The sequence below is a fragment of the Myiozetetes cayanensis genome, unplaced genomic scaffold (genome assembly GCF_022539395.1).
Source record: "Myiozetetes cayanensis isolate MyiCay16 unplaced genomic scaffold, myiCay2020 scf67, whole genome shotgun sequence".
Taxonomy (NCBI): domain Eukaryota; kingdom Metazoa; phylum Chordata; class Aves; order Passeriformes; family Tyrannidae; genus Myiozetetes; species Myiozetetes cayanensis.
Window position 1 is genome coordinate 60247 of NW_026087931.1, and position 26465 is coordinate 86711.

General features: G+C 55.2%; 1 protein-coding gene across 1 annotated transcript in view; it reads right to left on the reverse strand.

Moving 5' to 3' along the window:
- BRD4 (bromodomain containing 4) overlaps positions 1-25933 on the reverse strand; it is a 60318-nt gene extending 34385 nt beyond the window's left edge. Inside the window, 10 exon segments of the mRNA XM_050337490.1 lie at positions 353-552; positions 4029-4238; positions 11799-11927; positions 13324-13683; positions 15513-15775; positions 17439-17574; positions 18936-19073; positions 20669-20987; positions 22449-22565; positions 23829-25933. Coding sequence (XP_050193447.1) covers positions 353-552; positions 4029-4238; positions 11799-11927; positions 13324-13683; positions 15513-15775; positions 17439-17574; positions 18936-19073; positions 20669-20987; positions 22449-22468 — 1775 coding nt within the window. The 5' untranslated portion in view covers positions 22469-22565; positions 23829-25933.
- Between the last annotated feature and the right edge of the window lie 532 nt (positions 25934-26465).

The window sequence follows — 26465 nt, forward strand, 5'->3', positions numbered from 1 at the left end:
TGGACACCCAAAGCTGAGCTCCAGCTGCTCCTGGGCACCCAAAGCTGAGCTGAAACTGCTCCTGGACACCCAAAGCTGAGCTCCAGCTGCTCCTGGGTACCCAAAGCTGAGCTCCAGCTGCTCCTGGGCACCCAAAGCTGAGCTCCAGCTGCTCCTGGACACCCAAAGCTGAGCTCCAGGTGTCCCCAGGAGCCCTGAAGGACCCTCCCCAAAACCCAACACGGTCTCATGCCCACGGAGCGGGGTGGGGGTTCCTCGTTAAGGCTGCTGTGATAAGGAAGGGAATCAGGGAAGGGGAAATCCCGAAATCCCGAGGATTCCAGGAGGGGAGGGGAGGGGAGGGAGGGCTCACCTGGAGGCACTGCTGTTGCTGTTGCTCTTCTTGGCCTTCTTGGGCTGGGGCTCCTTGGCTTTGCTTTTCTTGGCCTCTTCCAGCTCCTCCTTCTTTTTGTGCTTCTCCTTCTTCTTCTCCTTCTTGTCCTTCTCCTTTTTCTTTGGTTTGTTCTGCTGGGGCTGGGACAGCGCCGCGAGCTGCTCGTGCACGGCCTTGAGCTGCAGGGCAAGGGAGGGACCACGGAGTCATGGAATGCTGGGCTTGGAAAAGACCCCCCAGACCCCCTCTGACTGACCATTGTCACCAAACCCCCCTCTGACTGACCCCCCTCTGACTGACCCCTGTCACCCTGATCCCCCTCTGACTCACCCCTGTCACCCTGACCCCCCTCTGACTGACCCCTGTCACCCTGATCCCCCTCTGACTGACCCCTGTCACCCTGACCCCCCTCTGACTGACCATTGTCACCCAGACCCCCCTCTGACTGACCCCTGTCACCCTGGACCCCCTCTGACTGACCCTGTCACACTGACCCCCTCTGACTGACCCCTGTCACCCAGACCCCCTCTGACTGACCCTGTCACCCTGGCCCCCCTCTGACTGACCCCTGTCACACTGACCCCCCTCTGACTGACCCCTGTCACACTGACCCCCCTGACTGACCATTGTCACACTGACCACCCTCTGACTGACCCATCACCCTGACCCTCCTCTGACTGACCCCTGTCCACTGACACCCTCTGACTGACCCCTGTCACACTGACCCCCCCTCTGACTGACCCCTGTCACCAAAACCCCCCTCTGACTGACCCCTGTCACACTGACTCCCCCTCTGACTGACCCCTGTACACTGACCCCCTCTGACTGACCCTGTCACCAAAACCCCCTCTGACTGACCCCTGTCACACTGACCCCCCTCTGACTGACCCCTGTCACACAGACCCCCCTCTGACTGACCCCTGTCACACTGACCCCCCTCTGACTGACCCCTGTCCCCAAAACCCCCCTCTGACTGACCCCTGTCACCAAAACCCCCTCTGACTGACCCCTGTCACACTGACCATCCTAGGTCACCAAACCCCCAGGAGGGTGGACCTGCAATCACCACCCCACAAACACCAAACCCTGGGGAGGGGGGACCTGCAATCACCACCCCACAAACCCACCAAACCCCCCAAGCCCCCAGGAGAGGGAGGACCCTGCAATCAACACCCCACAACCACCAACCCACCAAATCCCTGGGGAGGGAGGACCTGCAATCACCACCCCAAACCCACCAAACCCTGGGGAGGGAGGACCTGAAATCACCACCCCACAAACCCACCAAACCCTGAGGAGGGTGGACCTGCAATCACCACCCCAAACCCACCAAACCCTGGGGATGGAGGACCCTGCAATCACCACCCCACAAACCCACCAAATCCTGGGATGGAGGACCCTGTAGTCACCACACACCACAAGCCTCAGGAGAGGGAGGACCTTACAATCACCACCCCACAAACCCACCAAGCCCCCCAATCCCCGGAGAGGGAGGACCCTGCAATCACCACCCCAAACCCACCAAATCCCTGGGGAGGGAGGACCTGCAATCACCACCCCACAACCAAGCCATGACCTCAGGCTGAGCCCCCCCAAACCCACCAAACCCTGGGGATGGAGGACCTGCAATCACCACCCCAAACCCCCTGGGGATGGAGGACCTGCAATCACCACCCCAAACCCACCAAACCCTGGGGAGGGAGGACCTGCAATCACCACCCCACAACCACCAAGCCATGACCTCAGGCTGAGCACCCCCAAATCCTGGGGATGGAGGACCCTGTAGTCACCACACAACCACCAAGCCTCTCAAGGAGAGGGAGGACCTTACAATCACCACCCCACAAACCCACCAAGCCCCCCAACCCCAGGAGAGGGAGGACCTGCAATCACCACCCCAAACCCACCAAACCCTGGGGATGGAGGACCTGCAGTCACCACCCCACAACCACCAAGCCATGACCTCAGGCTCAGCCCCCCCAAATCCTGGGGATGGAGGACTCTGCAATCACCACCCCAAACCCACCAAATCCTGGAGAGGGAGGACCCTGCAATCACCACCCCACAACCCACCAAACCCTGGGGATAGAGGACGCTGCAATCACCACCCCAAACCCCCAGGAGAGGGAGGACCCTGCAATCACCACCCCACAAATCCACCAAACCCACCAAATCCTGGGGATGGAGGACCTGCAATCACCACCCCACAACTGCTGATTCCCCCAAACCCCCAGGAGAGGAGGAGAACCTGCAATCACCACCCCCCAAACCCCCAATCCCCCAATCCCCCAGGAGAGGGAGGACCCTGCAATCACCACCCCAAACCCCCAGGAGAGGGAGGACCCTGCAATCACCACCCCACAACCACCAAACCCAGGAAGGATGGAGGACCCTGCAATCACCACCCCAAACCCACCAAATCCTGGGGAGGGAGGACCTGCAATCACCACCCCACAAACCCCCAAGCCCCCAATCCCCCAGGAGAGGGAGGACCTTGCAATCACCACCCCACAACCCCCAAGCCCCCAGGAGAGGAGGACCTGCAATCACCACCCCAAACCCCCAGGAGAGGGAGGACCCTGCAATCACCACCCCAAACCCCCCAGGAGAGGGAGGACCCTGCAATCACCACCCCACAAACCACCAAACCCCCAGGAGAGGAGGACCCTGCAATCACCACCCCCAAACCCCTAGCCCCCAGGAGAGGAGGAGGACCTGCAATCACCACCCCACAACCCCAAGCCCAGGAGAGGGAGGACCCTACAATCACCACCCCACAAACCCCCAAGCCCCCAATCCCCAGGAGAGGAGGACCCTGCAATCACCACCCACAAACCCCCAGGCCACCAGGAGAGGAGGACCTTGCAATCACCACCCCAAACCCCCCAAGCCCCCAGGAGAGGGAGGACCCTGCAATCACCACCCCACAAACCCCCCAAGCCCCCAGGAGAGGGAGGACCCTGCAATCACCACCCCACAACCAGCTAGAGCCCACCTAAACCCCCACAGGATGGTGGACCTGCAATCACCACCCCAAACCACCAATCCCCAGGAGAGGGAGGACCTTGCAATCACCACCCCAAACCCACCAAACCCTGGGGAGGGAGGACCTGCAATCACCACCCCAAACCCCCAAGCCCCAATACCCCCAGGAGAGGAGGACCTTGCAATCACCACCCCACAAGCCCACCCCAAACCCCCAGGAGAGGGAGGACCTGCAGTCACCACCCCAAACCCACCAAACCCCCAGGAGAGGGAGGACCTGCAGTCACCACCCCCAAACCCCCAAGCCCCCAATCCCCAGGAGAGGGAGGACCTCAGCATCACTCACCCCCAAGCCCCACCAAGCCCCAGGAGAGGGAGGACCCTGCAATCACCACCCCACAAACCACCAAGCCCCCCAATCCCCCAGGAGAGGGAGGACCTGCAATCACCACCCCAAACCCCCAAGCCCCAATCCCCAGGAGAGGAGGACCTGCAATCACCACCCCAAACCCCCAGGAGAGGGAGGACCCTGCAATCACCACCCCAAACCCACCAAACCCAGGAGAGGGAGGACTCTTGCAATCACCACCCCACAAACCCCCAAGCCCCCAAACCCCCAGTAGAGGAGCAACGACCCCACAGACCCCCCCGCTTCCCCCCAGGGCAGCACCTGCTCCTGCAGCTCCGCCAAGCGCTGCGCCCGCTCCTCCTCGGAATCATCGGAGGAGCTGTCGCTGTCGGAGGAGCTGTCGCTGCTGCTGTCGCTGGACGATGGAGGGGCCACCTTGGTGGGTGGTGGTGGCACCGCCGGAGACGACGCCGGCACCGCCGGCTCCTCCGGCTCGTCTGGCATCTTGGCAAAGCGCATCTCGAACACGTCCTGGGGGAGCAGCCAAAGGGATGGGGGGACATCAGGAACCCTCAGGGGGGGCTTTCCTGGTGTAGAGACCCCCAGGGAGCCCCCCCTGGTGTAGAGACCCCCAGGGAGCCCCCCCTGGGGTGGCCACTCCAGGGGGGCTCCCTGGGGGTCTCTACACCAGGGATCGGCAGCGCAATCGGCAGCCCTGGAAGTCGCCGGAATGTGGGAATTCTGAGGGGTTTTGGGGGGAAGGAAAAGTTACAGGGACTCAGAACACCCCTGGAAGTCCCCAGAGTGGGAATTCTGAGCGGCTCCAGGATGGTTTTGGGGAGAAGGAAAAGTTACAGGTGAGATCAGATAGCAACCAGTCAGGAAGACTCCAGAGTGGGAATTCTGAGTGGGTTTTGGGGGGAAGGAGAAGTTACAGGGACTCAGAACACCCCCAGACGTCTCCTGAGTGGGAATTCTGAGGGGTTTTGGGGGGAAGGAAAAGTTACAGGTGAGAAAGGATGGGAATCAGAAGACCCCTGGAAGTCCCCAGAGTGGGAATTCTGAGCGGCTCCAGGATGGTTTTGGGGAGAAGGAAAAGTTACAGGGACTCAGAACAGCCCCTGGAAGTCCCCAGAATGTGGGAATTCTGAGTGGGTTTGGGGAGAAGGAAAAGTCACAGGTGAGAAAGGATGGGACTCAGAACACCCCTGGAATGTGGGAATTCTGAGGGGCTCCAGGATGGTTTTGGGGAGAAGGAAAAGTTGCAGGTGAGAAAGGATGAGACTCAGAACACCCCTGGAATGTGGGAATTCTGAGCGGCTCCAGGATGGTTTGGGGAAAAGGAAAAGTTACAGGGATTCAGAACAACCCCAGAAGTCCCCAGAGTGGGAATTCTGAGGGGTTTTGGGGGGAAGGAAAAGTTACAGGTGAGAAAGGATGGGAATCAGAAGACCCCTGGAATGTGGGAATTCTGAGTGTACTCCAAGATGGTTTTAGGGAGAAGGAAAAGTCACAGGTGAGAAAGGATGAGACTCAGAACACCCCCGGAATGTGGGAATTCTGAGTGGCTCCAGGATGGTTTTGGGGGGAAGGAAAAGTTACAGGGACTCAGAACAATCCCTGGAAGTCCCCAGAGTGGGAATTCTGAGGGGTTTTGGGGAGAAGGAAAAGTTACAGGGACTCAGAACAACCCCTGGAAGTCCTCGGAGTGGGAATTCTGAGGGGTTTTGGGGAGAAGGAAAAGTTGCAGGTGAGAAGGGATGGGAATCAGAAGACCCCTGGAAGACTCCAGAGTGGGAATTCTGAGCAGTTCCAGGATGGTTTTGGGGAGAAGGAAAAGTTACAGGGACTCAGAACAACTCTCAGAAGTCCCCAGAGTGTGGGAATTCTGGGATGGTTTTGGGGGGAAGGAAAAGTTACAGGTGAGAAAGGTTTGGAATCAGAAGACCCCTGGAAGTCCCCAGAGTGGGAATTCTGAGGGGTTTTAGGGGGAAGGAAAAGTTACAGGGACTCAGAACACCCCTGGAAGTCCCCAGAGTGGGAATTCTGGGATGGTTTTGGGGAGAAAGAAAAGTTACAGGTGAGAAAGGATGGGAATCAGTCAGGAAGACTCCAGAGTGGGAATTCTGAGTGGCTCCAGGATGGTTTTGGAGGGAAGGAAAAGTTACAGGGACTCAGAACACCCCTGGAACTCCCTAGAGTGGGAATTCTGAGGGGTTTTGGGGAGAAGGAAAAGTTACAGGGACTCAGAACAGCCCCTGGAAGTCCCCAGAGTGGGAATTCTGGGATGGTTTTGAGGAGAAGGAAAAGTTACAGATGAGAAAGGATGGGAATCAGAACACCCCTGGAATGTGGGAATTCTGAGCAGTTCTGGGATGGTTTTGGGGAGAAAGAAAAGTTACAGGTGAGAAAGGATGGGAATCAGAACACCCCTGGAATGTGGGAATTCTGAGTGGCTCCAGGATGGTTTTGGAGGGAAGGAAAAGTCGCAGGGACTCAGAACAACCCCTGGAAGTCCCCAGAGTGGGAATTCTGGGATGGTTTTGGGGAGAAAGAAAAGTTACAGGAAAGAAAGGATGGGACTCAGAACACCCCTGGAATGTGGGAATTCTGAGCGGCTCCAGAATGGTTTGGGGAGAAGGAAAAGTTACAGGGACTCAGAACAACCCCAGAAGTCCCCAGAGTGGGAATTCTGAGCAGTTCTGGGATGGTTTTGGGGAGAAGGAAAAGTTACAGGTGAGAAAGGATGGGAATCAGAAGACCCCTGGAAGTCCCCAGAGTGGGAATTCTGAGGGGCTCCAGGATGGTTTTGAGGAGAAGGAAAAGTTGCAGGTGAGAAGGGATGGGAATCAGAAGACCCCTGGAAGTCCCCAGAGTGGGAATTCTGGGATGGTTTTGGGGAGAAGGAAAAGTTACAGGGACTCAGAACAATCCCCAGAAGTCCCCAGAGTGGGAATTTTGAGTGGTTTTGGGGAGAAGGAAAAGTTACAGGTGAGAAAGGATGGGAATCAGAACACCCCTGGAATGTGGGACCCCCAGAAGTCCCCAGAGTGGGAATTCTGAGCGGCTCCAGGATGGTTTTGGGGGGAAGGAAAAGTTACAGGTGAGAAGGGATGGGACTCAGAAGCCACGTTGGTGGAAGGTTCTGGAGAACTTCCATGTCCTCCTGGGTCACCCCTCGGTTGGATTTGGTGACCTCAGAGGTCTTTTCCGACCTTAACGGCTCCGGGAAAGCCCCAGGGTGGGTTCAGGGCTGGGAATCGCAGCTGCAGCTCCTCCTCCTCCTCTTCACCCCACTGGGATCTTCCCAACCCTCACCCCGTGGCACCCACCCCGACTGACCCCAATCCCAACACCCTCCAGAGCCAGGGGTGGGACCCCACATCCCTCTGATCATTCCATTATCCCACAGAGGGTAAAGTCCTTCCTTCTCCTAAAGCCTGACAGGAAAATCCATCTTCCTGTAAATCCCAGCCCAGGCAGATGAGGTGGGAGAACCTGGGTGTGTCTCCAGCCGGGTCATGGCTCTGGCCCGGATGTCTCTTGGTGCCTGTTGACTCCATCTGAAGGGTTCTGATTCCATCTGAAGAGTTATGATTCCATCTGAAGAGTTATGATTTCATCTGAAGGGTTCTGATTTCATCTGAAGGGTTTTGGATCCATCTGAAGGGGTTTGGCTCCATCTGAAGGGTTTTGGATCCACTTGAAGGGCTTTGGATCCACCTGAAGGGCTTTGGATCCACCTGAAGGGGTTTGGATCCACCTGAAGGGGTTTGACTCCATCTGAAGGGGTTTGACTCCATCTGAAGGGGTTTGACTCCATCTGAAGGGGTTTGACTCCATCTGAAGGGGTTTGACTCCATCTGAAGGGGTTTGACTCCATCTGAAGGGGTTGGGCTCAATTTGAAGGGTTTTGGCTCCATCTGAAAGGTTTGGGTTCCATCTGAAGGGGTTTGACTCCATCTGAAGGGCTTTGATTCCATCTGAAGGGCTTTGACTCCATCTGAAGGGGTTTGGATCCATCTGAAGGGGCTTGGATCCATCTAAAGGGTTCTGGATCCATCTGAAGGGTTCTGGATCCATCTAAAGGGGTTTGGATCCATCTAAAGGGGTTTGGATCCACCTGAAGGGGTTTGGATCCACCTGAAGGGGTTTGACTCCATCTGAAGGGGTTTGACTCCATCTGAAGGGGTTTGACTCCATCTGAAGGGGTTTGACTCCATATGAAGGGTTTGACTCCATCTGAAGGGGTTTGACTCCATCTGAAGGGGTTTGACTCCATCTGAAGGGTTTGACTCCATCTGAAAGGGTTTGATTCCATCTGAAAGGTTTTGATTCCATCTGAAAGGTTTTGATTCCATCTGAAGGGTTTTGATTCCATCTGAAAGGTTTTGATTCCATTTGAAAGGTTCTGATTCCATTTGAAGAGTTCTGATTCCATTTGAAGAGTTCTGATTCCATTTGAAAAGTTCTGATTCCATTTGAAAAGTTTTGATTCCATCTGAAGGGTTTTGATTCCATTTGAAGGGTTTTGATTCCATCTGAAGGGTTTTGGCTCCACTTAATGGGTTTTGGCTCCATCTGAAGGGATCTGACTCCACCTGAAGGGATCTGACTCCACCTGAAGGGATCTGACTCCACCTGAAGGGGTTTTGATTCCATCCGAAGGGATCTGACTCCACCTGAAGGGATCTGACTCCACCTGAAGGGTTCTGACTCCACCTGAAGGGTTCTGACTCCACCTGAAGGGTTCTGAGCGTGGATTTGAGTTTCCCAGACGAGGATTTTTTTGCACCCAAACCAAGACCTTCCCCCAGCGCTCCCCACGGCGAAGGTCGAAGCCCTCGCTGATGAAACGCCGGATTCTGCAGCTCCCCCAGAACATTCCCAGGAGCTGCAGAGGGGCTGATTCCCCTGCCCTGAGGGGGGTCAGGGGACAGGACCTGCTTTCCAAGATCCTGGGATCCTCCTGGAGCCTCCTGGAGCTCCCAGGGGTGACGGTGGAGGGACAACCCGGCGGAGTCCCAGGGGTCGCTCCCAGTGGGAACAAAGCCCAGGGAATTCCTCCCCTTCCCAAAGCTCTTCCAACCTACGATTCCCACGGATTTCCTGCTGCTTCCCAAGCCCTGGGCACGGGGACAGAGCAGGACCCTCCAGGCACGAGCTGGGGGTTGTTCCCCGAACCCCAGCGGGGACGTCAACGATGACGTCGGCTCATCCAACTCATCCCAAATCCCGGGCCAAACCCAACGCTCCGGGGTATCCAACGCGACATCCGAACCCTCTGCTCGACGTTTCCCCTCCTGGAAGCTCCAGCTCTTCCAGCTCAGGCTCATCCAAGGTGACTGAAGGACCCTCTGGGCTCTCCCTGACCTGTCCATGGATTAATTCCCCACCTCCTCTCGGATCCGCGGGCGTTCCTCGCCCTCCTCCCGCCTTCATTCCAGGTTTTCTTCCCTCACTGACGGCTTTTTGGGGCGCTCTGGAGGTCGTTTTGCTGCTCCCCCCTGCTGGCAGGAGCGTCCTCGGGCTTCACCCAGGGGCTGGGGCTCAAATTTCGGGGGAAGGAGGAGAAAACGCGCGAGGAAAAGGAAACGTTTCCGACCCTGACGGAGGCTCACACGGATCCATCCCCGAATCGCTGCACCTGGTCAGTGTTTGTCACCCCAATTCCTGCTTTCCACGACCCAGGAGGTCCCTGCTCCCTGATTATCAGCAGATGGCAAAGCTGCTCCAATGCAGAAACTCCATTTTTGGATTTTCTGGGGGCAGAAATTCAACTTTCCAGGTCGTTTTTACCTCAATTTCGTCTCCCATCGATTCAGAAGTGCCTGAAGTGGCCTCGGTGTCTGAAGGATCCCAGGCAGGGATGGATGGGACAGAAAATCCACTGAGCATTAACGAGCTCGTTAATTTTTCACCAAGGGTTCTTCTTGCTCCTGCCTTGGACGGCACCGGAACCAAACCAAGAACTTCTCCCACGAGCCGGAATTATCCCCAAAAAACCAAAAATCTCCATTTCTGATGATGCAAAAGGACCAAAAAGCAGGAACAGGAGTTATTCCAGAGCTTTTCCAGCAGGGATGACACGTCTGGAACTGACCAGGGCCAACCTGGCAGCGTCATTTGAGGCACCCGAGTCCAAGCTGGAGTCCTTCTTGTTCCCAAACCTCTGCAGAGCTGCCCAAAATCCTCCTCTTCTTGGAGATCTTCCCAGCTGGAATCAGATTTCCAGGCCCCAGGAAAAGCCAGTGAGGAGGTTCCAGCCCTGGATGTCGAGGCTGGGGTGGGGTCCAGCCGCTGTTTCAGCCGCTCCGAGGTTCAATCCCTCCTTTTCTGGGGGCTGTGACGCTCAAACCCCACCTTTTCTGTCATCCTGGTGCCAGAATTGACCTTCCTGAGTGGCTGAGCTTTCCAGGGCCCTGATCCCAAGCCTGAAATCCCAACTCCAAGCAGCCCTGACTTTGGTGTCACCTGGAGATGCTGCTGGCGAGGATTTTTTTACATCAAACGAGGTGGGAGAGAAGAAAAATGAGGGGTTTCCATGGAAATAATTCAGGCTGGGACAGGAAAACCCAGGATTTCTTTCTGCTGGGGGTTGGAGAACGCTCTGGGACGTCCCTCCAAGAGGCTGTGATGTCCTTTGTGGGACCCAAACGAGTCCGAGGGGGAAAATCCCGTTTTCCAGGCGTCCCTCTGTCGTAAAACCCACCAAAAAATCCAGTTCTAAGGTGCTGAATTCTCCCAAATTCCTCCCCAAACTCCCATTTCCTCAGCACCTCCTCGGCTCCAAGTTCCATCCAGCCCCGATCCGAGCCGGGTTTTATAAAAACACGAGTTAAAAACCAGCATTTCCTAAACTGTGTGGAGGGATCAGCACAGCTGGAGCCCCTTCCCGAGCTGACACTTCCCTGGATTCGGGGAAAGAGCCGGGTCAGGCCGAGGTTTCCACGCCCCGTTTCCAGGTGGAAAAGCACAACCCATTCCTGGCATTTTTTTTGGGATGTTTCCTGAGTCAAACTTCCATCAAACGTCGCTCCTCGGAGTCCTTCCCTTGATTTCATGTTTTCCCCTCAGTTTGGGAGTTTTCCTCCTGATTTAACAGCTTTTCCCATCATTTATAGGAGTTTTCTTCTCCTTTCACGCCCTTTTCCTCCTCCTTCCACGCCGCTGGAATTGGGTTTTTCCCACATCCCAAAAACCTCTTCCCACACCAATCCAGTTCCTGTGTCCTCTCCAATCCTGGCATCTTGAACGTGAATCCATGTGGATTTGGGGGGGTTTGGGAGCAGCTGGGATCGAGTGTGATGTGATAAAATTATTTAATAAAACCCAAAATCTAATTAATTGCCTCAGGAAACAACAACCGTGCCCCGGATCCTCCCAGGGATAAAAAAACCAGGAGAAATGGAGATCAAAGGGAATGAAGCACCTGGAATCAGGGATCTGGGGCATTTTTAAGGAGCCAGGTGGGAATGGTTGGGTTGAGAGTCCAACACTGTGACCCCTGGCAGTGATTCCATGGTGGGAAATCCCTGGAGCTCCATCAACCCTCTCCCAAATCCACGCCTGCAGAGCCCGTTCCCGCTGCTCCCAGCCACGCAACTCGGTGCAGGGGCTCCGAATTCCCAGGAAATGCAGGGATCCAGGTGGGTTTTCCGGAGCGTTGGAGCTCGTGGGTGAGGCCAAACCCCCGGCTGGGGTCGTGGGGATCCGCCAGGAGCCGATTAATTCACCGCAGACCCTTCAGGAACGAGCGGAGGGCGGAAAACTCGCCCGGGAGAGCGACAGGAGAGGGGCCTAAAGCAGCAGGAGCCGTCACCTGTTTAACCTTTATTCCTTTTGGGGTAAAAAAGGGACATTTTGGAGCCGTGTTTCGCCCTCCTGCTCCTCCAACAAGAAGGGATGAGAAAAAGATGATCTTGAAGAAAGCTGAGCTGGGAGAGGGAAGTGGGCGGGTCCTGCAGCACAGAAAGTGTCACCTGGGACGGTTCCTCACCACAGGGGCAGCTCTGGGGGTCAGTTCAGGGCTCAGTGGTCCTGACAGGGGGTGAAGGAGCAGAGGGACATCGACCCTGGGGGTGAACTCACCTGCAGCTTCCTGGCCATGGCCACGACCTCGTGGTCGGCGGGGTTGTACTTGTAGCAGTTGGAGAACATCAACCGCACGTCGGCCGCGAATTCCTGAGCGTCCCGGTACTCCCGGCTCTCCAGCTTGGACTAGAGGGAGAGCAGAGGGCAGGGAAAGCAACACAACTCTCAGTGCAGAGGGGTAAATGCAGCTCATCCAGCGAGGGGCTGAACGGGGAGCCCACGGAGCGCGGGGGGCTCTTCCCTCCCGGGCGCTGGAGCCACCCCAGGCGGGTCAGGAGGACAAGAAATGTTGGTCAGGAAACCCACCAAGTGTCATCAACAGGAACTGCTCATTTTGATGGAGAATGATCTGCTTGGTCAAAAAGAATCTGGTTTTGGGCAAAGGAATTCTGGGTTTTGGTCAAGAGAACAACATGTTTTGGTCAAAAGAATTGTGTGTTTTGGTCAAAAAGAGAAGTTTGTTTTGGTCAAAAAGAGAGGTTTGTTTTGGTCAAACAGAACTGCTGATTTTGGTCAAACAGAACTGCTGATTTTGCTCAAAAGAACCAACAATTTTGGTCAAAAGAACCACCAATTTTGGTCAAAAGAACCAACAATTCTGGTCAAAACAACCACCAATTCTGGTCAAAAGAACCAACAATTTTGGTCAAAAACCCACAAAGTTTCATCAAAAAGAACAACTCATTTTGATGGAAAAAGATCTGCTTGCTTTGGTCAAAAACAATCTGGTTTTGGTCAAAAGAATTCTGTGTTTTGGTCAAAAGAGTGACTCATTTTGGTCAAAAGAGAGCTTTGTTTTGGTCAAAAAGACAGACCAGTTTAGGTCAAAACAGAACTGCTGAGTTTGGTCAGAAGAACCACCAATTTTGGTCAAAAACCCCACAGAGTTTCATCAACAAGATCAACTCATTTTGATGGAAAAAGATCTGCTTGCTTTGGTCAAAAACAATCTGGTTTTGGTCAAAAGAATTCTGTGTTTAGGTCAAACAGAACTGCTGGGTTTGGTCAGAAGAACCACCAATTTTGGTCAAAAGAACCACCAATTTTGATCAAAAGAACCACCAATTTTGGTCAAAAGAACCACCAATTCTGGTCAGAAGAACCACCAATTTTGGTCAGAAGACCTACCAATTTTGGTCAAAAATAAAAGTTACTTTTGGTCAAAACCAGGATGTGTTTTGGTCAAAAGAGCAGCTGGTTCTGGTTCTTCTCCCCGAGCTCAGGAGAAGATCCAACTGTTGAGGGAGACCAGCCCTTATTCTGGAAAGGATTAAAAACTGGGGTTGATTTCAATCAAATCCCCATTCCCGGGGGTCTCTCCTGGTCTAAAAACCGGAGAGATTTCCACAACAACAGAGATTTTCCATAAAAACCACACCTCAGTGTTGCTAAGGGAGCGCTTGTCCTTCCCAAATACCAGGAAACCACAAGGTTGAAAAGACACCAAACACACCCAAGCCCCCCCCCACCAACAGCACAACCCCAAACCCCTCATTTTCCTGCCCCAAACCCCGATCCCTACTTTGATTGTGCTCAGATCCATGGGGTGCTTGATGATGTCGCAGTAGTCGTGCAGCCCCAGGGCCTCCACGTCCACGGGCTTGTAGAAGGGCCAGGCGTAGGCCGCGTGCTTCTTGGCGAACATCTCCTTGATGATGCCGCCGCAGTACTTGAGCTGCTCCGACACCTTGCTGCCCTTGTCCCCCCCGTGCTGCTGCGAGTCCGGCACGTCCTTCTTGGGGGCCTTGACGGGCCGGCTGCTCTCCCGCCGCGGGCCCAGCTTGCCGGGCTTGGGCTCGGCGGGCAGCGACGATGAGTCGTGGATCGGGTCGATGGTGGTGGGGGTGGTGGTGTCTGCTTTCCTCTTCACCCCTTTTTTTGTCTGCAGAACGAGGGGAGAACGCGAGGTCATCCCCTGGGATTGACACTCGGGCGTTGGGAGCCCTTCCAGAGGGGCTGGTGTGGCCTGAGCTCGGTGGGAAAACTGGGATTATCCCGGCTGGAGCAGCACAGGTCGAGGGGCTGGGCTGGGATTATCCCGGCTGGACCAGTACAGGTCGAGGGGCTGAGCTGGGATTATCCCGGCTGGATCAGCACAGGTCGAGGGGCTGAGCTGGGATTATCCTGGCTGGACCAGTACAGGTCGAGGGGCTGAGCTGGGATTATCCCAGCTGGAGCAGCACAGGTTGAGGGGCTGAGCTGGGATTATCCTGGCTGGACCAGCACAGGTTGAGGGGCTGAGCTGGGATTATCCTGGCTGGACCAGTACAGGTCGAGGGGCTGGGCTGGGATTATCCCAACTGGACCAGCACAGGTTGAGGGGCTGGGCTGGGATTCTTCTCCCGGGTCCCAAAAACCAGGATTATCCCAGCTGGAGCAGTACAGGTCAAGGGGCTGGGCTGGGATTATCCCGGTTGGACCAGCACAGGTCGAGGGGCTGGGCTGGGATTCTCTTCCTGAGTCCCAAAAACCGGGATTATCCTGGCTGGAGCAGCACAGGTCAAGGGGTTGGGCTGGGCTGGGCTTATCCCAGTTGGACCAGCACAGGTTGAGAGGCTGGGATTATTCCTAGCTGGACCAGCACTGGTCGAGGGGCTGGGCTGGGATTCTCCTCCCAAGTCCCAAAAGGAGCCCAAGGAAGGTTTGAGGGGGACAGACCCGCGTGGAACCCCCCAGGCCGTGGGACTGGACGAGCTTTGCGGCCCCTCCCACCCCAAACCATCCCATGACTCCGTGAACTCCCCAAGCCCAACCAGCACCCCAGAGGTCACCGCTGGCTCCTCAGAGCTCTCAAACCACGACTTTTTGGACCCAAATGTGGCCCCTTCGCCTTGGAACCCCACCCTGCTGGTGACACCGACGCTGACCCCGTGACCGAGGCTGTCCCCACCCATGACCGAGGGTGTCCCCACCCGTGACCACCAGGAGGGGGGTGGGCCCAGCCCTGGAGGCCAACACAGAGCAAGAGAGAAAGAGAAGGAGCTGCAGCTACGACTAAATCAGAGCTGTCATCCTGAGATAACAGGAAAAGAGCTTTAAAATGCTGCAGTTATTGAAGAGACCTGGAGCTCTGGGAATGGAGACAGAGACTCCTTCTCCTCCTTGGACTGATACAAAGGGAGGAGAAATATTTCTGTGCCTCCCCCTCCCCCAGGGGTGCTCAGGGACTCACCTGGACGGGCTGTGCCTCCCCCTCCCCCAGGGGTGCTCAGGGACTCAGGTTGTGCCTCCCCCAGGGGTGCTGAGGGACTCACCTGGACGGGCTGTGCCTCCCCCAGGGATGCAGAGGACTCACCTGGACAGGCTGTGCCTCCCCCAGGGGTGCAGAGGGACTCACCTTGACGGGCTGTGCCTCCCCCAGGGGTGCAGAGGACTCAGGCTGTGCCTCCCCCAGGGTGCAGAGGGACTCAGAGGGACTCACCTGGACGGGCTGTGCCTCCCCCAGGGGTGCAGAGGGACTCACCTGGACGGGCTGTGCCTCCCCCAGGGGTGCAGAGGGACTCACCTGGACGGGCTGTGCCTCCCCCAGGGGTGCAGAGGACTCACCTGGACGGGCTGTGCCTCCCCCAGGGGTGCAGAGGGACTCACCTGGACGGGCTGTGCCTCCCCCAGGGGTGCAGAGGACTCACCTGGACGGGCTGTGCCTCCCCCAGGGGTGCAGAGGACTCACCTGGATGGGCTGTGCCTCCCCCAGGGGTGCAGAGGACTCACCTTGACGGGCTGTGCGGGCGTGGGGATGACGGGCGGGTGCGGCTGCAGGGGCTGCGGGGCCGGGGCGGGCGGCGCGGGGCCTGGGGGCCGGCGGGCGGCGCGGGGCGGAGGCACCATCGTCATCACCGGGCTGGGCACCAGCAGGTCGGGGGTGACGGAGGGGAAGGGATGAGCCGGCGGGGCCGCCGGAAGGCTCTGCGGGGGCGCCGGCGACGAGGCCTGAGCGGCGTTCGGGACCGACGACGAGCCGGGCTTGGACGTCACTGCCGACGGAAGGCACGGGGGGTTGGGGGTCCTGACCTGTTCCCAGCGGGAATTCCTGCTCCTGCCCTCCTCCCAGAGGGAATTCCTGCTCCTTCCCTCCTCCCAGAGGGAATTCCTGCTCCTGCCCAGTTCCCAGAGGAAATTCCTGCTCCTGCCCAGTTCCCAGAGGAAATTCCTGCTGCCCCCTCTTCCCAGAGGGAATTCCTGCTCCTGCCCTCTTCCCAGAGGGAATTCCTGCTCCTGCCCTCTTCCCAGTGAGAATTCCTGCTCCTGCCCTCCTCCCAGCAGGAATTCCTGCAGGGCTGGGAGCTCGAGGCTTGTGGAGAATTCCCTCCCAGCCCCGGGCTGCAGTTCCAGGGGTTGCCACCGGAGGGCAGCACCACGACGTGGCCCCACCCAGCGCCACTCCCTCGAGTTCCCAAAAATCCCTTCGGGATTGCCCTCGAGTTCCCAGAAACCTTTTTGGGATTTCCCTCGAGTTCCCACAAATCACTTCAGGATTTCCCTCTATTTCCCAGAAATCCTTTCAGGGTTTCCCTCTATTTCCCAGAAATCCTTTCAGGGTTTCCCTCTATTTCCCTGGGTTTAATTAACCCAATTAAACCCCCCAGTGGAAGGGGTGGTGAGAGCAGCCCCAGGCCTGGCAGAGCCGGGCGATCCCCCCCGGAATTCCATGATCCCCCTGGGAATTCTGTGATCCCCCCCAGGAATTCCACAATCCCCCCAGGAATTCTGTGATCCCCCCTGGGAATTCCGCGATCCCCCCAGGAATTCCGTGATCCTACTGGGAATTCCGCAATCCCCCCCCAGAATTCCGTGATCCTCCCTGGGAATTCCGCGGTCCCCCCTGGGAATTCCGTGATCCCCCCTGGAATTCCGCGATCCCCCCTGGGAATTCCGATATCCCCCTGGGAATTCCACGATCCCCCCCGGAATTCCACGATCCCCCCCGGGAATTCCGCGATCCCCCCGGGAATTCCGCGATCTCCCCCGGGAATTCCGTGATTCCCCCCCGGGAATTCCGCGATCCCCCCCCGGGAATTCCACGATCCCCCCGGGAATTCCGTGATCCCCCCCAGAATTCCGTGATTCCCCCCCGGAATTCCGCGATCCCCCCGGGAATTCCGCGATTCCCCCCGGAATTCGCGATCCCCCCGGGAATTCCGTGATCCCCCTGGGAATTCCGTGATCCCCCTGGGAATTCCACAAATCCCCAGGAATTCCGTGATCCCCCCGGAATTCCACGATTCCCCGGGAATTCCGCGATCCCCCTGGGAATTCCGCGATCCCCAGGAATTCGCGTGATCCCCCTGGGAATTCCGCGATCCCCCGGGAATTCCGTGATCCCCGGAATTCCGTGATCCCCTAGAATTCCGCGATCCCCCTGGAAATTCCACGATCCCCCTGGGAATTCCACGATCCCCCCGGGAATTCCACGATCCCCCCGGGAATTCCACGATCCCCCATGGGAATTCCGTGATCCCCCCTGAGAATTCTGTGATCCCCCCGGGAATTCCACGATCCCCCCCGGAATTCCGTGATCCCCCCTGAGAATTCCGTGATCCCCCCGGGAATTCCGCAATCCTCCCTGGGAATTCCGTGATCCCCCCTGGAATTCCGCGATCCCCCCGGGAATTCCGCAATCCCCCTGGAATTCCGCACCTGCTTCCTTGCGCGCGCGGCCCCGGCCCTTGGTCTGGGCGATGACGATCTCGGTCTCCTCCTGCGTCATCTCCGAGATCTTCTGCAGGAAAAGCTTCTCCAGGGCCTCTGCCATCAGCACGATGTCATCCCCCGGCTGCAGGACACAGGCGGGGCGGGAATCAGGACGGGGATGCGCTTCCAGCTGGGAATTCCCGAGGGAAAGGCCCACGGGACACAACCCCGCGCTCCGAGGGATCCAAACTCTCAGCCCCCCGGGGGGTTTAGAGGGAAAAGCAGGGATGGGCAGGGATGGGGGAAAAACAGGGATGGAGAAAAAAGAATGGGATGGAAAAAAAAGAACAGGGATGGGCAGGGATGGGGAAAAAAAAAAAGGGACAGAGGAAAAACCAACAGGGATGGAGAAAAAAAAAACAGGGATGGAAAAAAAAAGAACAGGATGGGCAGAGATGCAGAAGAAAAAACCAACAGGGATGGAGAAAAAACCAACAGGGATGGAGGAAATAAAAACAGGGATGGAGAAAATAAAAACAGGGATGGGGAAAATAAAAACAGGGATGGAAGAAAATAAAACCAGGGATGGAGAAAAAAAAAAAGGGATGGAAAAAATAAAACCAGGGATGGAGAAAATAAAAACAGGGATGGAGAAAATAAAACCAGGGATGGAGAAAATAAAACCAGGGATGGAGAAAATAAAAACAGGGATGGAGAAAATAAACCTAGGGATGGAGAAAAAAAAAAAGGGGATGGAGGGAAAAGAAAAGGGGATGGAGGAAAAAAAACAGGGATAGAGAAAATAAAAACAGGGATGGAGAAAATAAAAACAGGGATGGTAAAATAAAAACAGGGATGGAGAAAATAAAACAGGGATGGAGAAAAAAAAAACAGGATGGAGGAAATAAAACAGGGATGGAGAAAGGGATAGAGAAAATAAAAACAGGGATGGAGAAAATAAACCCAGGGACGGAGAAAATAAAAACAGGGATGGAGAAAATAAAAACAGGGATGGAGAAAATAAAAACAGGGATGGGGACAAAAAAAAACAGGGATGGGCAGGGAAGGTGCTTTTCCAAGTGGAAGAGGGAAAAGAGGGATGTTGGCCGCTGTCTGAGGGAGTTTCCTCCGAGGAGGTTGGGAATCCATGACAAACTCAACGTTCCGAACATCCCTGGCTTTTCCTCCCCCATCCCAAGCTCAGCCCGGCTTCCCAACAGAGCTGGGGAAACAGGGAAGGCCAGAACACCCACCCCCCGAGGATCTGACAACATTCCTGGCTCTGCTCCAGCCCAGACTCCAAAAAAGTCTTCCTTCCAGGAGGGGAAGAATCCACGGCTGGCCTGGAGATCCCTGCTGGTCATTCCAGGGGGAGGGAACGCCGAGCCACAATCCCAGGGGTTCCATCCTGATTATTCCCCCCTCAGGAGCCGAGCTGGGCAGGGGCTCCTTTCCAGGACAATTCCCCCCTTGGGAAGAGGTGGATCCAGGGCCAATCCCTACCTTGTTGTAGATGTAGCAGTTTGTAAACATGGTGTTGAAATCCTGGATACATTCTTGAGCGTTCCAGTAATAATTGTTCTCCAAGCGCTTCTTTATTGTTCCCATGTCCATCGGGGTTTTGATGATCTTGTAATAATCCTGCAGGGAAGAGGGAAGGGAAATCAGCCCTGGAATGAAGAATCCTCGAGGGTTGAGGCTCCTCTGGCTCATCCCCTGGGGGGGATCCAGGAGCCCAACCTGGCTCAGCTCTCGGATTTCCAACCCATCAGCTGGGAATTTGGGATTGAACAGAGTTGGAGAAAACTCAGGGGAGAGAGAATTTGACCCCAAGGGCACCAAAATTCCGGGATTTTGGTGGGTGAGGGATTCCTAAAAGTCAGGGGGGAAAGGAGTGACCCTTCCCAGGGCATGAGCAGCGATGGGACCACGAATCCAACTGCTGGATCATAATCCAGCTCCTGATCATAATCCAACTGCTGGATCATAATCCAGCTCCTGGATCATAATCCAACTGCTGGATCATAATCCAACTGCCGGATCATAATCCAACTGCTGGATCATAATCCAGCTCCTGGATCATAATCCAAGCACTGGATCAGAGTCCAACCACTGGACCAAGTAAGTCCAACCACTGGATCAGAGTCCAACCACTGGATCAAGTAAGTCCAACCACTGGATCACCAAGTCCAAGTGCCGGATCATGAATCCAACTGATGGATCAAGTCCCACCACTGGATCAGAGCCCAACCATTGGATCACTGAGTCCAACCACTGGATCAAGTCCAATCCAGGACAACCCAGTCCAACCACTGGATCAAGTCCAACCAATGGACCACTGAGTCCAATCCAGGACAACCCAGTCCAACTGGTGGATCAAGTCCAACCAATGGACCACTGAGCCCAACCACTGGATCAGAGTCCAACCACTGGATCAGAGCCCAACCACTGGATCAGAGTCCAACCATTGGATCAAGATCCACTGAGTCCAACCACTGGATCAGAGTCCAACCATTGGATCAAGATCCACTGAGTCCAACCACTGGATCAAGTCCCACACACTGGACCACCGAGTCCAACCACTGGATCAGAGTCCAACTCCAAGGAGGGGTTCTGTGACCTCAGGATGAGGAGTCACAGGTGACACCCCAGACCCCCACCCAGGATGAGGAGCACACACACACAGACAGGTGACACCCCAGACCCCCACCCAGGATGAGGAGCACACACACACACAAACACAGGTGACACCCCAGACCCCCACCCAGGATGAGGAGCACACACACACACACACACACAGGTGACACCCCAGACCCCCACCCAGGATGAGGAGCACACACACACACCAAGGTGACACCCCAGACCCCCACCCAGGATGAGGAGCACACACACACAGGTGACACCCCAGACCCCCACCCAGGATGAGGAGCACACACACACAGGTGACACCCCAGACCCCCACCCAGGATGAGGAGCACACACACACACACAGGTGACACCCCAGACCCCCACCCAGGATGAGGAGCACACACACACACAGGTGACACCCCAGACCCCCACCCAGGATGAGGAGCACACACACACACACACACACACACACACAGGTGACACCCCAGACCCCCACCCAGGATGAGGAGCACACACACACACAGGTGACACCCCAGACCCCCACCCAGGATGAGGAGCACACACCACACACACACACAGGTGACACCCCAGACCCCCCCAGCACTCACGGGGAGGTTGAGCTTGACGGCGTCCACGGGCTGCTGGAAGGGCCAGGCGAACTGGTGCTTCCAGAGCGTCTTGAGCACCACCTTGAGCAGGTACTGCAGCTGGTTGGTCTGGCGCTTGGGCTTGTTGGGGTTGGAGGTCTCCGGAGGGGGGGGGTTGCCCCCGACGCCGCCCCCCGGCTGGGGCTGGGCCTGGGCGGGCGCCGTGGCCATCGGGGCGGTGTCCAGCCCGTCCCCCAGCACCGGCAGGTTCCTCAGCCGCGTGCCGGGGCCGCTCTCGGCCGACACGCTGTTGATCCCATTGCACTCCTCACCGGACACCCTGCGGGGAGAGCGCAGGGGAGGGGGGGACGCGTCAATGCCGGCTTTGGGATGCCTGGAATTAAACCTGGAGAGCCCCTGCAGGGCCTCCTGGTGTGTCCTGACACCAAGCCCACCGCACTGTCCCCAGCAACCCTGCCGTGTCCTGACACCGAGCCCACTGCGCTGTCCCCACCAACCCTGCTGAATCCTGACAGTGACCCCACTGACCCCACTGTGTCCTGACACTGAGCCCACGGCGCTGTCCCCACTGACCCCGCTGTGTCCTGACACCGACCCCACTGCGCTGTCCCCACCGACCCCGCTGTGTCCTGACAATGACCCCACTGTGCTGTCCCCACCGACCCCGTTGCATCCTGACACCGACCCTGCCTCGCTGTCCCCATTAACCCCACTGCACTGTCCCCACTGACCCCACGGACCCTGTTGCATCCTGACAATGAGCCCACCGCGCTGTCCCCACAGACCCCGCCACGTTCTGACACCAACCCCGCTGTGCTGTCCCCTACCACCTGCCGACACCGGCCCCACTGCACTGTCCCCACCGACCCCGCAGCGTCCTGACACCGACCTCACCACGCTGTCCCCACCGACCCCACCACACTGTCCCCACCGACCCCGCAGCGTCCTGACACCGACCTCGCCACGCTGTCCCCACCGACCCCACTGCCTCCTGACACCGACCCCACTGCCTCCTGACACCGACCCCACCGCGCTGTCCCCACCAACCCTCCTGTCCCTGCTCCTCAGGAGTCTCAGCTCGCCCTGTGCTCATCCCTGAGCTGCCCCAGGAGCACCCCAAGGTTCTCCTCAGCTCACCCTGAGCTGCCCCAGGAGCACCCCAAGGTTCTCAGCTCACCCTGAGCTGCCCCAGGAGCACCCCAAGGTTCTCCTCAGCTCACCCTGAGCTGCCCCGGGAGCACCCCAAGGTTCTCCAGGAAGGGCTTTGCCTCTGGATGAGGCCCCTCGGACCCAGTATTTGGGTCAGCAAATCTTTGGGTCAACCAATCTTTGGGTTAACCAATCTTTGGGTCAACCAATCTTTGGGTCAACCAATCTTTGGGTCAACCAATCTTTGGGTCAACCAATCTTTGGGTCAACCAATCTTTGGGTCAACCAATCTTTGGGCTGATTAATCTCTGAGTCAATGAATCTTTGGGTCAATAAATTTTTGGATCAACCAATCTTTGGGTCAATGAACCTTTGGGTCAATCAATCTTCGGGTCAACCAATCTTTGGGTCAACCAGTATTTGGGTCAATAATCTTTATATTAACTAATCTCTGGGTCAATGAATCTTTGGGTCAATGAAACTTTGGGTCAATCAACCTTTGGGTCAATGAACTTTGGGTCAATGAAACTTTGGGTCAATGAAACTTTGGGTTACCAATATTTGGGTCAATAAATGGGCATTTCCGGGGTTGTTTTCCGGGCTGTGATTCCCAAATCCCACCCATCCTTACCTTGTAGGATACATTGCCATGGAATTGTGTCCCAGAAGCCGCTGCCGAGTCACAACTTGCTTGGCTTGTCCATCTATCGGCCGTGGCTCCGGGCACAGCTGCCTCCAGATCCCGAGTCTGGGGGAAGAACACGCCCTGAATCCCGGGAATCCACCCAGGAACTGGGAATGGGGGGTGAATCCCAGGGAACTGGCTGGGTTTATAATCCCAGGAATCCACCCCAGGCACCGGGAATGGGGGAGAACCCCTGGGAATTGGCTGGTTTTATTAATCCTGGGAATCCACCCCAGGGAATTGGCTGGTTTTATAATCCTGGGAATGCTCCCCAGGCACCGGGAATGGGGGATGAATCCCAGGGAATTGGCTGGGTTTATAATCCTGGGAATGCTCCCCAGGAACCAGGAATGGGGGTGAATCCCAGGGAATTGGTTGGGTTTATAATCCCAGGAATCCACCCCAGGCACCAGGAATGGGGGAGAACCCTAGGGAATTGTGTGGTTTTATTAATCCTGGGAATCCAGCCCAGGGAATTGGCTGGTTTTATTAATCCCAGGAATCTAGCCCAGGGCATTATCTGGTTTTATAATCCTGGGAATGCTCCCCAGGCACCGGGAATGGGGGATGAATCCCAGGGAATTGGTTGGTTTTATAATCCTGGGAATCCACCCCAGGGAATTGTGTGGTTTTATAATCCCAGGAATCCACCCTAGGGAATTGTGTGGTTTTATTAATCCCAGGAATCCACCCCAGGGAATTGGCTGGTTTTATAATCCCAGGAATCCACCCCAGGGAATTGTCTGGTTTTATAATCCTGGGAATCCACCCCAGGGAATTGTGTGGTTTTATAATCCCAGGAATCCACCCCAGGGAATTGGCTGGTTTTACTAATCCCAGGAATCCACCCCAGGGCATTGGTTGGTTTTATTAATCCCAGGAATCCACCCCAGGGAATTGGCTGGTTTTATAATCCCAGAAATCCACCCCAGGGAATTCTCTGGTTTTATTAATCCCAGGAATCCACCCCAGGGCACTGTCTGGTTTTATAATCCCGGAAATCCACCCCAGGGCATTATCTGGTTTTATTAATCCCAGGAATCCACCCCAGAGCATTGGTTGGTTTTATTAATCCCAGGAATCCACCCCAGGGAACTGTGTGGTTTTATTAATCCTGGGAATCCAGCCCAGGGAATTGTCTGGTTTTATAATCCCAGGAATCCACCCCAGGGAATTGGCTGGGTTTATTAATCCCAGAAATCCACCCCAGGGAACTGGTTGGTTTTATTAATCCCAGGAATCCACCCGAGGGCATTATCTGGTTTTATTAATCCCGGGAATCCACCCCAGGCACCGGGAATGGGTGGAAAGGGGGGGTCCCCTCACCTGAAACGCCGCGGGGGCTCCTCCTCAGCAGCTGAAAGCCCCGACCTTCATCTTCACTCCAAAGGCTCTGCAAGGACACAATTCCCAAACAATTCCCACTCAATTCCCGGGATTTGGCCCCAAAAAACACTCCAGGGTTTCACCCTCTGGCTCCTCAACCGCCAGGGAGCGGGGATGGGTGGGAGGGAAAAGCAGGAACCTCCCAAAATCCTGAGAGACATCCCAAAATTCTGGGATATAAAAAGAAGGAGACCCTTCCCAAATCCATCCTCCCAAACACATTCTGGGATATAAAAAAAGAGGGAGACCCTTCCCAAATCCAACCTCCCAAAATCCTGAGGTGTATCCCAAAATTCTGGGATATAAAACAGGGAGACTCTTCCCAAATCCAAGCTCCAAAATCCTGAGATGTATCCCAAAATTCTGGGATATAAAAACAGGGAGACCCTTCCCAAATTCAACTTCCAAATCCTGAGATGTATCCCAAAATTCTGGGATATAAAAGAGGGAAATCTTTCCCACATTCAACCTCCCAAAATCCTGAGATACATCCCAAAATTCTGGGACATAAAAACAGGGAGACCCTTCCCAAATTCCAACCTCCCAAACACATTCTGGGATATAAAAAAGAAGGAGACCCTTCCCAAATCCAAACTCCAAAATACTGAGGTGTATCTCAAAATGCTGGGATATAAAAGAGAGAGACCCTTCCCAAATCCAACCCCCACATCCCTAAAACACCCTCAGGGACACAAAAACCAGGGAGAAGTTTCCCAAATCCAACCTCCCAAACACATCCTGGGATATAAAAAAAGAGGAAAATTATTCCCAAATCCAAGCTCCCAAATCCTGAGAGACATCCCAAAATTCTGGGATATAAAACACACGAAGACTCATCCCAAATCCAACCTCCCAAATCCTGAGATACATCCCAAAATTCTGGGATATAAAAGAGGGAAACCCTTCCCAAATCCAGCCATCAAAATCCTGAGAGACATCCCAAAATTCTGGGATATAAAAGAGAGAGACCCTTCCCAAATCCAACCTCCAAATCCTGAGAGACATCCCAAAATTCTGGGATAGAAAACAGGGAGACCCTTCCCAAATCCAACCTCCCAAACACCCTCAGGGACATGGAAAAGAGGGAAACCCTTCCCAAATCCAACCTCCAAAATCCTGAGATACATCCCAAAGTTCTGGGATATAAAAACAGGGAGAGCCTTCCCAAATCCAACCTCTCAAATCCTGAGAGACATCCCAAAATTTGGGGATATAAAAACAGGGATATCCTTCCCAAATCCAGCCACCAAAATCCTGAGGTGTATCCCAAAATTCTGGGATATGAAACCAGGGAGACCTTTCCCAAATCCATCCTCCCAAACACATTCTGGGATATAAAAAAAGAGGGAAACTCTTCCCAAATCCAACCTCCCAAATACTGAGAGACATCCCAAAATTCCAGGATATAAAACCAGGGAGACCCTTCCCAAATCCAAGCTCCCAAACACATTCTGGGATATAAAAAAAGAGGAAAACTCTTCCCAAATCCAACCTCCCAAATACTGAGAGACATCCCAAAATTCTGGTATACAAAAGAGGAAAATCCTTCCCAAATCCAACCTCCCAAATCCTAAGATATATCCCAAAATTCTGGGATATAAAAGCAGGGAGAGCCTTCCCAAATCAATTCCTCAATTCCTTGGGAATCACAGGGATGAGTTCCCTGGGAATAACAGGGATCAATTCCCTGGGAATCACAGGGATCAATTCCCTGGGAATCACAGGGATCAATTCCTTGGGAATCACAGGGATCAATTCCTCAATTCCTTGGGAATGACAGGGATCAATTCCCTGGGAATGACAGGGATCAATTCCCTGGGAATGACAGGGATCAAATCCTCAGTTCCTTGGGAATTACAAGGATCAATTCCTTGGGAATCACAGGGATCAGTTCCTTGGGAATAACAGGGATCAATTCCTCAACTCTTTGGGAAAAACAGGGATCAATTCCTTGGGAATCACAGGGATCAATTCCCTGGGAATCACAGGGATCAATTCACTGGGAATCACAGGGATCAATTCCCTGGGAATCACAGGGATCAGCTCCTCAAAAGGAGCTTCCAACCTCCAACCCCTCAAAATTCCCACCTTTCCTCCCCAAAACTGGGAATTTTTCCCTCAGGAAGCACCAAACCAATCTCCACTCCCTGAAATTCCCACCTTTCCCTTCCCAAAACCGGGAATTTCTCCTTCAGGAAGCACCAACCCAACCTCCAACCCCCCAAAATTCCCACCTTCCCTCCCCCAAAACTGGGAATTTTTCCCTCAGGAAGCACCAAACCAATCTCCACTCCCTGAAATTCCCACTTTTCCTCCCCAAAACAGGGAATTTCTCCCTCAGGACGCACCTACAATCCCTCAAAATTCCCACTTTTCCTCCCCAAAACCCAGGAATTTTCCCTCAGAAGGCACCAAACCATCCTCCAACCCCTCAAAATTCCTGTTTTTCCTCCCCCAAACCAGGAATTTCTCCCTCAGGAATCACCAAACCAATCTCCACTCCCTGAAATTCCCACCTTTCCCTTCACAAAATTGGGAATTTTTCCCTCAGGAAGCACCAACCCAACGTCCAACCCC